The sequence below is a fragment of the Salvia hispanica genome, chromosome 5 (assembly GCF_023119035.1).
Source record: "Salvia hispanica cultivar TCC Black 2014 chromosome 5, UniMelb_Shisp_WGS_1.0, whole genome shotgun sequence".
Lineage (NCBI taxonomy): Eukaryota > Viridiplantae > Streptophyta > Magnoliopsida > Lamiales > Lamiaceae > Salvia > Salvia hispanica.
The window spans coordinates 7,428,645-7,441,845 of NC_062969.1; the positions used below are offsets into that span (position 1 = coordinate 7,428,645).

At 36.3% G+C, this 13,201-nt stretch overlaps 1 protein-coding gene across 4 annotated transcripts in view; it reads left to right on the forward strand.

Annotated features, from left to right (window-relative positions):
• The window catches only part of LOC125188341 (probable serine/threonine protein kinase IREH1), a 13,597-nt gene extending 766 nt beyond the window's left edge, over window positions 1-12,831 (forward strand). The window contains exons 2-18 of one of the 4 annotated variants that reach the window (XM_048085126.1): window positions 2,192-2,711; window positions 4,716-4,786; window positions 4,900-5,079; window positions 5,161-6,525; window positions 7,232-7,404; window positions 7,484-7,730; window positions 7,819-7,911; window positions 8,000-8,140; window positions 8,228-8,320; window positions 9,022-9,226; window positions 9,796-9,881; window positions 11,213-11,301; window positions 11,652-11,703; window positions 11,787-11,843; window positions 11,929-12,102; window positions 12,184-12,261; window positions 12,550-12,831. In XM_048085126.1, the coding sequence (XP_047941083.1) occupies window positions 2,192-2,711; window positions 4,716-4,786; window positions 4,900-5,079; window positions 5,161-6,525; window positions 7,232-7,404; window positions 7,484-7,730; window positions 7,819-7,911; window positions 8,000-8,140; window positions 8,228-8,320; window positions 9,022-9,226; window positions 9,796-9,881; window positions 11,213-11,301; window positions 11,652-11,703; window positions 11,787-11,843; window positions 11,929-12,102; window positions 12,184-12,261; window positions 12,550-12,633 (3,708 nt within the window). In that variant the 3' untranslated portion in view covers window positions 12,634-12,831. Of the gene's footprint in view, window positions 1-1,857; window positions 2,712-4,715; window positions 4,787-4,899; window positions 5,080-5,160; window positions 6,526-7,231; window positions 7,405-7,483; window positions 7,731-7,818; window positions 7,912-7,999; window positions 8,141-8,227; window positions 8,321-9,021; window positions 9,227-9,795; window positions 9,882-11,212; window positions 11,302-11,651; window positions 11,704-11,786; window positions 11,844-11,928; window positions 12,103-12,180; window positions 12,262-12,549 lie in introns of those variants that run through there. The other 3 variants (XM_048085123.1, XM_048085124.1, XM_048085125.1) reach the window with 3 other exon arrangements.
• The last annotated feature ends 370 nt before the right edge of the window (window positions 12,832-13,201 follow it).

Below are 13,201 nucleotides of genomic sequence, written 5' to 3' on the forward strand. Positions count from 1 at the left end.
ATACATATTGTCGCGTTCAAACCTTTCTTCCGTTGTGCATTTTATCATTGTCTTGTGATAGACTTATTGATGAGAACTATGATAGGAATGTGAAGTACAAATTGGTGAACTCTTTTTTTCTTTTTCTTTTTTTTTTTGAGCCTGTATGACCATGTAAATCCCTTGTGAAATCCTAATATCTCTCGTAATAAAATGGACGTTTGGTTCACGATTGGTTTCCTTTTTATTTCCTTCTTATTTTCCCTTTATTGTCATGATTTCCTTTCTTTGCTATCCTTAGCAAAGTGCGGTCGTGACAGTTTTATTATATTTTACTCTACTCATATCGGAAATAAAAATGTGTAAAATTGTTTGTCGAATATGAAATATTTCATTTAGAGTGGATGAGAGAAATACAGGTCGAATGTAAAATTGTTATTGTTTATAATGTTTTGAATTGTTTATAATGTTATTGTTATTGTTTATAATGTTTTGAATTGTTTATAATGTTATGAATACTTATTTTAATTAACATTTATTTTTAACTATAAACATTAGTATCTAAATTATAATATTAGGAAATTTTTCCTCTATTTGTTGAGACATAACATTAGGGATGGATCATAATATTAAACTAAGGGAATTTAATACATTTTTATTATATATATTTATGATTTTTGAATTTATATGATGATATTGTTTATTGTTTCGTAAAATTATTTTACAGTATAAAATAAGTGTGTGAAGAAAATAAATGATTCGTGCATAGACATAACAATAGCTCAACAAATAAAGGAAAAATTCCAAAGTGGGATTCTTTGGCTAGGTTCAAACTACATGCACATATATTTTGTTGTCTCATTTTTTTTAAAAAACTATTTCTGTTATTTATTTTGTATAATTTTAATTAGTATTTAATGTCATTTAATTTGGTGTCTCATTTGCATTTTTTTTTATTATAAACCATTGTTTTAAAAATTTTAAATTCGGATTAGTTATTAATTATTGAGATTGATTCATCCAAAGTTTGGGTATATAATAATATGTTTTAAGAATAAATTATAAAATGACAATATTATTAGTGTGACATGATAAATTCAAGGGCATGGATATTTTTCGGATTTAAACAACTTTGTTATGTAAATCTTTTAAAATTAGTTAGGCAGTTTTTTATAAATATTTTCAAAATTTCCCTTTATATGTATGTAGATAGATAGAAGTGTATTATTTAAACAAAATACATGAATTACCACAAATTTAATAAAAATGCGTTGCTTATTACAATAAATCAAAATTAACCATTAAAATTAATAATGACCACAAATAAAAAATGAAATAATAATTAAAAAGAGTGAACTATTATTACTACACATTCTGAACGAAACTAAGCAAATTAAGAATTAAAAAATGTCATTTATGTCAAATAATATAAGAAATTATAGCACCTTTTCATGTGGCAGAAGCTAATTAATTTTCGTGAGAATTTAATTCCAGTGTCAAGAATTGTGATTACATAAATACCCTTAAACTCCCCTTAGTAATTCTATAAACATCCCTAAAACTCCCCCTTTATATATGTATAGATAGATAGATAAATGTATAGATAAGAAGTGACTAAACTATAATGAAAATGAGGAATGTGAAAGCAAAAACCGCGCATAGGGCAGCTCGGTCGCACGCGATTGACCGTGATGCCTGCGAATGCTGTGGCTGCCACACACGGCTCGTGAGCCGCGCCTGAAGTTCATCTGCCTAGGCTACGCCAGTGGGATCAGCTGTGTCATATAGAGGCGCTGTTGCTATTGATCTGAGATGCATACATTGAATTGAATTGAAATCTGAAATCCAGTCACCATGAATTCATGAATTGGAAATTGGAATTGAATAGAGTGATTTCGTCACCTCAAATCAAATCTATCCCTGTCTCTCTCTAACCCTTCAAAACCCACACTCTCTCACTACAAAAGGGGGATTCCTCACTCCATATCCAGCCTCCATGCTTTCTTTCTCTCTCTTCCCCGCCCTATTCTCCAATACAACGCCCCTAAAACTCATCTCTCACCGGAAATCACGCTAATTTGCTAGAATGGTGTTCAAGGGCAGATTTTTCTCTTCCAAAAAATCCGACACTTCCAGCCCTGATGGATCATCCAACAGCCCCCGATCTTTCGGCTCCAACTCCAATTCCCCGATCCGATCCGATAAGAAGAAGACCAAATCTCCATCCCCTTCCCCCTCCGCCGCCACCACGCCTAAAAGCGCAGCTAAAAGCCTTCTGAAGAAGAAGGACTCGTTGAAGGGCAAAGAGTCGCCCAATTCGAGCAAGGCCACAACGTCTCCCTCGCAGTTAAAGAAATCGGAGCCGCCGCCGCCCTCCTCCGGGCCGAGCTCGCTGTCGGTGTCGCCGCTTGTGGCTTCGTCGCTGGGGCTGAACAAGATCAAGACGCGATCAGGCCCGCTGCCGCAGGAGAGTTTCTTCAACTTCGGGACTAGGGAGAAGGGCGTCTCTTTGGGCGCCAGTAACTTATCGCGGCCGTTGGTGGGCGGCGGCATTGGTGGCAGTGATGGAAGGAAAAAGAAGGAGAAATCGTTTCTTGAAAATGCAGATAATGGGAGTAATTCGGACACCATGTCGACGGAGAGTGGGGCGTCGAGGGACCAGAGCCCCCATGTGCTCCAGGTGCAGGAGCGATCGCGCCTCCAAAATGCAGAATCTTCATCTGGAGCTACTGGTATGCTGAGTTCCATTGGTCGTATAGGTGTAGCTATGTTGAGTTTGAGGTTTAGAATTGCTTAGTTGAACATAGAATCATGGAAGATGGTTTCCTTGTGATTCACTTGCTTCTTTGTTACCATTAGAAAAAAAAAGAAGCATGATTTGATCTAAGTCACATGTGGTAAAATTGGTTTTAAAAAGTGCTTCAGAGGCTGAATTGGAATTGATATTTTGTACTACGATTCAACCGTCTTCATTCCTTATTTAGCACCTATTGGAAATAGCACTGGGTTCTAGAAACCTTGCATAATATGCTTGCTAAATGAAAGTACTTTTTGGCCAATAATATGATGCTACACACACAAGTGTATGCATGTCATAACTTTGGTATGGAACAATTATTGATCTGGCTACTTTGTAGTTAACATACTAGGAAATGTACAGAGGAAATAGTGTAGATCTATTCTCCTGTATGAGCCAAAATTGATCACTATTCTGTCACTGGCATTGTATCTCCAGCAACTTTAGAAGACATGTTATATCACACTGAAAATAAAAGAAATCAGACAACACTACATTGACATCTAAGCTTGGTGGGGGTTAACTACCAATATGTCTATTTCCCTGCATTATATGTTGAAGATAAAGATTTATTGGGTCCCCAGGTCTATCTGGCCCTTTGCATTCATATCTAGAATCAAATGTGGCTACCTTTACAATATATAAAGAAAGAAGAGCTAATTTAAGTAAATCATATCTTAATATATAATCTAAAATAAACAAGAATTCTTACTTTAAATTTGTTCTGCACATTGTCGATAATTAGTTTCGAGTGGATATCCACTATTTGGAACTTAGTTCAATCATGAAAAACAACGAATCATTTTATCATTCCCTTTAAAATTCTATATTGGAAAAAAGTGGACTAACTCAAAATTATTGACTACTTGACTGGTTTTGATTGAATATCTGGACTTTGCCCTATTTCTTCTTGAAACATAAATGAGCAGGAACTCAGATTGGCTTTTGGTTTGATTTGTTTGAATGTCCGGTTGGGTGTCAAAAGTATCTCAGCCATTCAGTTTTTCTAAATCTCAAGATTGACCATTGCTTTCATAAAAGCAAATTTCATGTCAGTTAAGACAAACTTAGACACTAATATTTGAAAACTATATCCTTACTTTAACGAAATTTAACAGGCATAGTTCTCTCCTAGTTTGTTAAATACCATAGCTGATCAAATCACTCCCTCAATCAGGGTATAATTGTATATAAAAAATGAGAGGATGCTTAAGAGGTCACCAACTCTCATGAGCTAAATAATCTGTAATTTGTAAGATCTTGAGGACATAGTAGAATGAATCTATAAGGAAAATATCGCATCATGATTTTAGAAAGTAAGCTTTAAGCAACATGGCAAGTCATACCAAGGAGTGTAGAATAAAATAAATTGTTTGTAGAAGTTTTTTCTAGGAGGGGGTCTTTTTAACAATGAATGTAGCAGAAACCTTCCCTTCCTATCAGAGTATCAGTTAAGAAACACCTTTACATGATTGGCATATTATAACTGCCTGAATTCAAGGTACATGTAGGGAGAATTGTTGAAAAAAATTCAAAATAGTACTATGAAGAAGGTAATTATGTCTATTCCTAATTAATGCTTTATCCATGACTTAATATGTCTCAAAGTGGATATATCTAAATGATTTGCGGTAGTTGCTCAGTTTTTCACACTACAGCCTAGTAACCTTGGCTATAAATATGCAATGGCTGGAGATCCAACTATTATTATGAAAATTACTTGGCACCTTACTAGGCACTCTATAAAGATTACTACCTTTTGTCATCAAGTAATTTCCTTTTCAATTTTTCATGCTCATCTGTATGCACTCATGCGTTTTGCATGTATAGTATTAATAATGATTCTTATAAAAAAGTTGGGAATCTATGGTATTCATAGATGTTACTTTATGTTGTAAGTCTGCTTTCATCATTTTTCACTTGGGCTTATTCATTTTAGGCCAATTTGGCTCATCGTGGGATGATTCTGGAGCTCTCAGGAATTCAGATGCGTGTACTCCTGAGACGAAGGTAAAAAGGGGTATTCTCTTTGATGTTACAAAGCATCCAATTATACATTTTCCAGTTGAATTTGGATTTGCATCTGCACTGGCAAACGAGCTGAATTTTAAATCCTTATGTAGACATATGATTGTGATAATCCAAAAGAGTCCGAATCTCCACGTTTCCAAGCCATACTTCGTGTTACTAGTGCTCCTAGGAAGAGGTTTCCTGGCGACATCAAGAGTTTTTCTCATGAGTTGAATTCTAAAGGTGTACGTCCTTACCCATTTTGGAAGCCTCGAAGGCTAAATAACTTGGAGGTAAGTATACTTTACGAGCAATAATTACTCTAGAAAAAACATCTTGATCATTTTACTTCTGGATACTTTTCAAAAAAACAGGAAGTTTTGGCTATGATTAGAACTAAGTTTGACAAAGCAAAGGAAGAAGTGGATGCCGATCTGCATATTTTTGCAGCAGATCTGGTAGGAATTCTAGAAAAGAATTCCGAAACACATCCCGATTGGCAGGAGACCATAGAGGACTTGCTGGTTCTGGCTCGGACTTGTGCTATGAGTTCTTCTGGTGAATTTTGGTTACAATGTGAAGGCATAGTGCAAGAATTGGATGACAGGCGTCAGGAACTTCCCATGGGCACGCTAAAGCAGCTTCATACTCGAATGCTTTTTATTCTCACTAGATGCACTAGATTGTTGCAATTTCACAAAGAAAGTGGGTTGGCTGAGGATGATCATGTATTCCCTCTTCGTCAATCGCTTCAGCCGGCAGATAAACATATTCCTCCAGGTCCAGGGAAAGATGGAAAGTTTCCGTTAGATATAAAAGCTGTGAAGACTCCGTCCACAAGGAAGTTTTACAGTCAAGAGCAATCAGAGTGGAAGAAAGACCATGCTGTACGAGGGAATTTACAACCTTCACTTGCTGAATCCACAAAGAATGTGGATTCTGCTGCTAGTAGAAACAGGATGGCATCTTGGAAGAAATTTCCTTCTCCTTCTGGAAAAAGCCCAAAAGAAGCTGCTTCTGTAAAGGAGGAGAGTAGTGACAGTATCATGCAGGCTTCAAAATCATTAAATAACAGTAGAGGAATCAATAATGCTGAGCTAGCTACTGACAAGGTGCCTGAGCTTCCCTCTTCTAAAGAAGCACATCCCTCATCCTCAATGCCTAAGCACCAACATAAACCTTCCTGGGGGTATTGGGGAGATCAGCCAAGTGTATCTGATGAGAGTTCAATTATTTGTCGTATTTGTGAGGAGGAGGTTCCCACTTTGCATGTTGAAGACCACTCTAGAATATGTGCCATTGCCGACCGATGTGATCAAAAGGGTCTAAGAGTCAATGAGCGCCTCACTAGAATTGCTGAAACTCTTGAGAAACTGATGGAATCTTTTTCTGCGAAGGACGTGCAACATGGTGTTGGAAGCCCTGATGGTGCTAAAGTGTCTAATTCTAGTGTGACTGAAGATTTGGAGCTTCTTTCTCCTAAGTATAGTGACTGGTCCCGCAGGGGCTCTGAAGATATGCTAGACTGTTTTGCTGAACCAGATAATAGTACAACGGATGATATGAAGGCTTCCATGTCATGTAAAACCCGATTTGGTCCAAAGTCCGATCAAGGAATGACAACATCATCAGCAGGCAGCATGACTCCTAGGTCACCACTAATGACACCGCGTATGAGCCCAATTGACTTGCTATTGTCAGGAAAAGGTGCTTTTTCCGAACATGGTGATCTTCCTCAGGTATATTGCTGGATTGCAATAGTTTATTGTTGTCATCTTCTTTCTAAGATGTCCTTTTAGCATGAACAATTAGTTTACCTCTTAGATTCATATGAAACTGATGCATCTTAATTTCTTATTGATCTTACCATGTCAATCATTCTTCTTCTACATTCTTCATTTTGTGTTTCATTTTTTTAATGATCTTTACATCTACTTTCAAATGGGAAGTTACCCATTAAAATCCAATTTTAAATTCTGTATCCTGTAGATTTCTTGTTATTCTGGTATATATATGACAGTCCACTGCATCCAATTTATGTATTGCATGTCATTGGAGAATGCATCATGGTACGCATTGTATAGGGATCGGGCATGCTTTTCCATTCAAATGGACTTCATGCCTTAGGCATGCCAATGAGTAGATTATTCCTTTTGTATTCCTTCTCTCTCGCTCTCTCTTCCACTTAAATTTTGGGCAAGGTTTTGACTGTGATCCTTCAGTTTTATGTAAGCAATCTTTAAGTAGTATAAACCTTGGCCGTCTAATAAAATATGCTGTAACAGAAATCAGCTTTAATGCAATAAGTACTATAGTATACAGGTCCTATTCACTATGATTTTGTAACATAATTGTAAATTTAGTTTTCAATTCTTTTTTAAATGATTGTTGATCCTTTTTCCAATTATATCTATCAACAATAATATCGACTTTTGGTCAATGCAGATGAATGAACTTGCTGATATTGCTAAATGTGTAGCGAATACCCCTCTGGATGATGATCGCTCTTTGCAGTACCTTCTTTCTTGTCTTGAAGACTTGAAAGTTGTCACAGAACGTAGGAAATTTGACTCCCTAACTGTAGAGACCTTTGGAGCTCGTATTGAGAAATTAATCAGGTGAGTTAAAGATCTTGCTTGAACATTGTTGTAGATTAGTTATGGAGTAATCATGCTGATAATTTGTTAAATCACCCAGGGAGAAGTATCTACAGCTATGTGAACTAGTTGATGATGACAAAGTTGATATAACAAGCACTGTGATTGATGAAGATGCTCCTTTGGAAGATGATGTTTTACGTAGTCTACGAAGTAGCCCTGTACATTCTTCCAAAGACCGTACCTCGATTGATGACTTTGAGATCATTAAACCAATCAGCCGTGGTGCATTTGGTCGGGTGTTCTTGGCAAAAAAGAGAACAACGGGAGATCTGTTTGCAATAAAGGTATGTGGTGAACTTCTAAACATAGGGTATAATACAAGAGCATCTCTGGTCTTTTGATAATAGCTTTTCCTAATTCATCTATCCTCAGGTTCTCAAGAAAGCAGATATGATTCGCAAGAATGCAGTAGAGAGTATTTTAGCAGAACGTGATATATTAATATCTGTGCGCAATCCTTTTGTGGTGAGCCTTTTATGTATTATCATGCTTTGGCTCTAGTTATGTGTTAAAATCATCTATCTCATTTTATTATTATTATCTGATAACCTAGGTCCGCTTCTTCTATTCATTCACTTGTCGTGATAATTTGTATCTTGTAATGGAGTACTTGAATGGCGGAGATCTTTATTCCATGTTGAGAAATCTAGGCTGCTTAGATGAAGATGTTGCTCGCATATATATTGCCGAAGTTGTAAGTTTTGTTTTGTGGGCTCTTCAACTTATCTGTCTCCTTTTACTTTGGTAACTAAAAATCTGCATCCCCTGTAATAATGAATAGGTGCTTGCTTTGGAGTATCTGCATTCTCTACGTGTGGTTCACCGTGATCTGAAGCCAGATAATTTGTTAATTGCACATGATGGCCATATAAAGGTTCTTTCTCTTGGTTTCTCTGCATAGTTATTTTTGTTCCTTTTATCTTAAATCCTCGTAAATTTACTTGTTTATTTGCCACTCTAGATATTGCTTTTATTGGTTTGCCTGTCGATTTATGATTCCATTAGTGGCCTTTTATTCGATTGTGCAACTAGTATTTCACCCCTGTTGCATGGACACAAAGATACTCTATTTGAGCATTATTGGTGAACAGAGTTTCAAATTTTATATGTAGGTTGCTTGTGTTGTTGTTTGTTAGAAAACAAGCTGTAATTGCTAATAGCTCATGAGCAAATACTCCCTCCATCCCATAAAAGTTGAGACAAAACTTTTGGGCACGGAGATTAAGAATTTATATTAACTTAATAGGAGAGATGAAAAAAGTAGGAAAGAGAAGAGAGAGTAAAGTAAATGATGGAATACAGTAAGAGTGATTAGATGTTTTGTCGTTAGTTAAAAAAGGAAATGACTCAACTTTATTGGGACGGACTAAAAAGGAATACGACTCAACTTTTATGGGACGGAGGGAGTATCATTTATGCTTTTAAAAAACACTGAACATAGAAGTTCTCACAGGATATTTTTGTGTGACAACTGACAACTGAGCACACAAAACTTGTATCATGTCTTTATATGTGAAGGACCTTCATGATTCTTACATTCTGAGGTGTAAAAATTCTTGCTGTAAATTTGAACAGTTAACAGACTTTGGGCTGTCGAAAGTGGGTCTTATCAACAGCACTGATGATTTGTCGGGTCCTGCCGTCAGTGGAACATCTTTAATGGAAGAAGACGAGCAACCGTTTTCTGCCTCAGAACATCAGCAAGAAAGGCGTAAAAAACGTTCTGCAGTGGGTACTCCTGATTACTTAGCACCTGAGATCCTTCTTGGAACTGGGCATGGTTGGTGCAGCTTCTTCCAATTCTTTTTGGTTTAATTTAAGTTACGTAGAATTGCCACAGCGATTATAATGGTAATATCATTTGTTAAAAGATGCCATAATTTTATCAATCTCCCAAAATTAAGCAGGATAAGCTGAGCACCATCAAAAGTGAACGAGAAAACCTTCGCCATTATAGTTCTTGCTCATTGCCTTTTACCGCTGCTTCTGGTTAAAAATTTGGAGATAGAAAAAAAATAGTGAGAGTTCGGCATTGCTTGCTTTCTGTAGGAACCAAGCTTGCCAATGTGTTGTACTTTGAATTTTAATTTATTTCAGTTGTTTATCTGCGAAGTAAGACTTTTCCACTAGGGACCAGGAGTTGAAGTGCATGATTCTGCAGTCTGGTCATCATTACTCTACTTGTTTGAGATTATATACATTGTGGACCAATGAGTTCTAGCATCTTTTTTCCATTTGCTATTTAAGATTTTGTTTTTCTAAGTGAAATATACTCATGTATATTTGGTCTATAATGTTCTTTTTGATCTAAAATGCATAACTATATTGTTTATGTGCACCTTTCCTCAGGATTTACTGCTGATTGGTGGTCTGTGGGTGTTATCTTATTTGAGTTGATTGTTGGCATCCCTCCTTTCAATGCGGAGCATCCTCAGGTTATTATACTGTTCGAAACTTTATCCTATCGTTTCCATTATAGCTTTATCTCCACTCATAGATATTCTTCTGTTTTGGTGTATGGCTGAGATATATATGTAGAGAATAGGAATGTATTATACATCTGACTATCTGAGGATATTGTAGACCACCTTAAGCTCGTATATCTTATTTTTGTTGTTGCCATTGATGTGGATAATTTTCCACTTATGCAGAATGGTAAAGCTTTTTATATTTTGGGAGTTTAGCTAGACTTGGGTAGAGTGTGCATATGTGAGTTTGGCTTCGTGTATGTAGACTGGAAATCTAGAACAAAAAAATGAATTAGATGCTTCTGCATGAAATTTAGGGATGTCACTTGGAGTTCCTCTTTTATTTGTTTGTTAGAGATACATTTGTGCACTTTTGACTCTCAACTTCTGGCATAATCAACAGAATACATTCTTTGGAATCTAGGATTTACATAAATTCATATTCTTTTTATTTATGTGTAATTAGATTACCTCTGAAGATATTCTGTTTGTGCTTGTGTTGTGATATTATATTGGGGTTCCATGCTCTATATATCTAATACAATGATCACAAAAAAACTCAAATGGTGTCAAGTTTGTGGTTATTATACATGTTCACCTTTAGAAGTATGAGCTTTTAGCGCCTTTGATCAACCAATGCCAATTCTCGTAATACTTAAATCTTGATGGAGCAAAAATGGCTGTATTTTTTAGTTGTTCAAATTATAAAAACATGTAAACAGGACTGTAATATCTCAACAAGATAACTGATGCCCTCAGTTAACTCCTGATAATATAGAAATCATCCCCTGCATTCCCTTTACAAGAAAAGTCATACTCCCTCCGTCCACAATAGGAGTCTCATTTGGTGTGGGCACGAGTTGTAAGAAATGTAAAGAATAGTGGGTTGGAAAAGTTAGTGGATCATGAGGTCCACTTTTTTATATTGGTTTTATAATAGAATGTGAGTGAAGTGAGTTAGTGGAATGTGGGACCTACTTACCATTTATGGTAAAAGTGAAATGTGACTCTTAATGTGGGACGGACTGAAATAGCAAAATGTGACTCTTATTGTGGGACGGAGGGAGTAGTATTTTATAACTGGGTAAGGTTGTAAGAATGCTCGAGCAAGGATCCCATGATTCAAGTCCAATAACATCCACGCATGAAGACCCCCCCTCCTCCTGACACAAAAAGCCAATTCGACTGCCCTGATTATCATTTCAATTAGAATAGCATCTATTTATTTTTTCTTTATTACTCATTCTCATATATGGTCCTCAAATTATGTTTCTTTATTTTTTCAACTTTCCTTGTAGAAAATATTCGACAACATTCTGAATCGGAATATCCCTTGGCCTGTGGGTCCTGATGAATTGAGCTATGAGGCATTTGATTTGATTGATCGGTAAGAAAATTATTATCTATTTCTGATGCAAGGAAAGTATCTATACCTCCCAGAGCAGTTGTGCTCTTGTAGTTTCTTCCTATTAAGTTGCTCTTCTTTGTTAGTATTTCTTATTGTAATGACTCTACATCATTCTAGTATCACAGTTTTTCAAACAATGCTTACTTAGTCTGTATGTTTGGTTTTTATTCATAAAATCTTCTGCATGGTCTAGTTACTGCATACTCGCTGTTTTTTGTCAATTCAAATCTCAGTATGACCACATGCCCCATCAGATTAATGTATGTGTAGGTTACGTCTACAAATTCTTTTAGCTGTTTATTTTATTCATTTTTGGCATCCACTGGCAGGTTATTAACTGAAGATCCTAATCAAAGACTTGGCGCTGTAGGAGCTTCAGAGGTAGTAACATTTCATGAAATGGCCGCTTTCAATTTCTTCCATTCTCTACCATCCATCTGATAAAAAAAAATTGCATTGCACAGGTCAAGGAGCATCCATTTTTCAGAGATATTAACTGGGATACGCTTGCTAGGCAAAAGGTATTGATTTTATATGTAAATGACCACTGTATTGGTCCATTCTGCCAAAAGCAGTGATGACTAAACTTCTTGTGCTCTCTCCCAGGCTGCTTTTGTTCCTGCATCAGAGGGTGCAACGGATACTAGTTATTTTACTAGCCGCTACTCCTGGAATACTACAGATGAGCATGTTTATGCTGGTAGTGATTTTGAGGATTCCAGTGATAATGGCAGCTTAAGTGGTGGCAGCAGTTGCCTAAGCAATAGGCACGAAGAAGTGGTGTGTACATTGTTTAAATAATTTGAACAGTTCTTTTATACAATGTTTCTATCATCTTACTCAACTTGGTGGCAACAGCAGGGGGATGAATGCGAGGGACTCGCTGAAATTGACTCGAGCAATGATATCAATTACTCCTTCAGCAATTTCTCATTTAAGGTAGTCCAACAAATATGTTTCTTCTCCAGTTATATTAAGATTGCATTTGGTACCATAAAGCATTCCCTATTATCAAATTATCAATCAGTTTATAAGTCAAAACCCTATTTCCCCCTTTCTTTCATCGTCAAGAAATTCATTCAAACAGCTCCCGCAAGGTTTATGTGGATCCCCGCTTCAAGATCTCGTCCTTGCTGCAATGCAAAGAGCTAGTTCCTTATTCATGCTCAAATGCCAGCTTCCTCTATATGTGCTTCTCATTTGGTTTCATTTTTTTGGTGACTGCAGAATCTTTCGCAACTGGCGTCCATCAACTACGACTTACTCACCAAAGGTTGGAAAGATGATCCGCCTACTAATTCCAGTACGTAACCATGAACTCATCTCTCTCTCTCTCTCTCCCCATGATTTCATTAGGGGGGGGAGGGGTGGATAGTGGATTCCCTTGTAAATATATTTTGGATTATATCGGCCAATTGATCTTGTTTATGATATAAAATGCAGACAAAATTGTATGTACAATGTATATGTACCAATGATGAAATGGAGTATAATTTTTGGCGCATGGTATTTGGATTTTGCACCAAAAAAATTGATCTTTTAGCCTTGCTGTTGAAATGGAAATAGAGTTTTTGGTTCCTCAAGAAATATGATAATCAGAATTGGATTGGATAAAATGAAATTCAAGGATTATAGAAGTTTTGAGCATGAATTCTCCTATGAAGATATACGTACTCCTAGTTATTGTCAAAACCATAAATTATTTGTTGAAAACAAAAATCCAGAATACTATATAATCTTTGGGCTGGGTAATAACCAACTCATGTAGCGTCATGTTTTCATGAACAATATTCTTTACAAGAAGGGGTTGGTTCACTTTTTTTATCAAATATTATACTATTTGCATCAATTTATCCTTTCTTTATAGTATATTTACGGA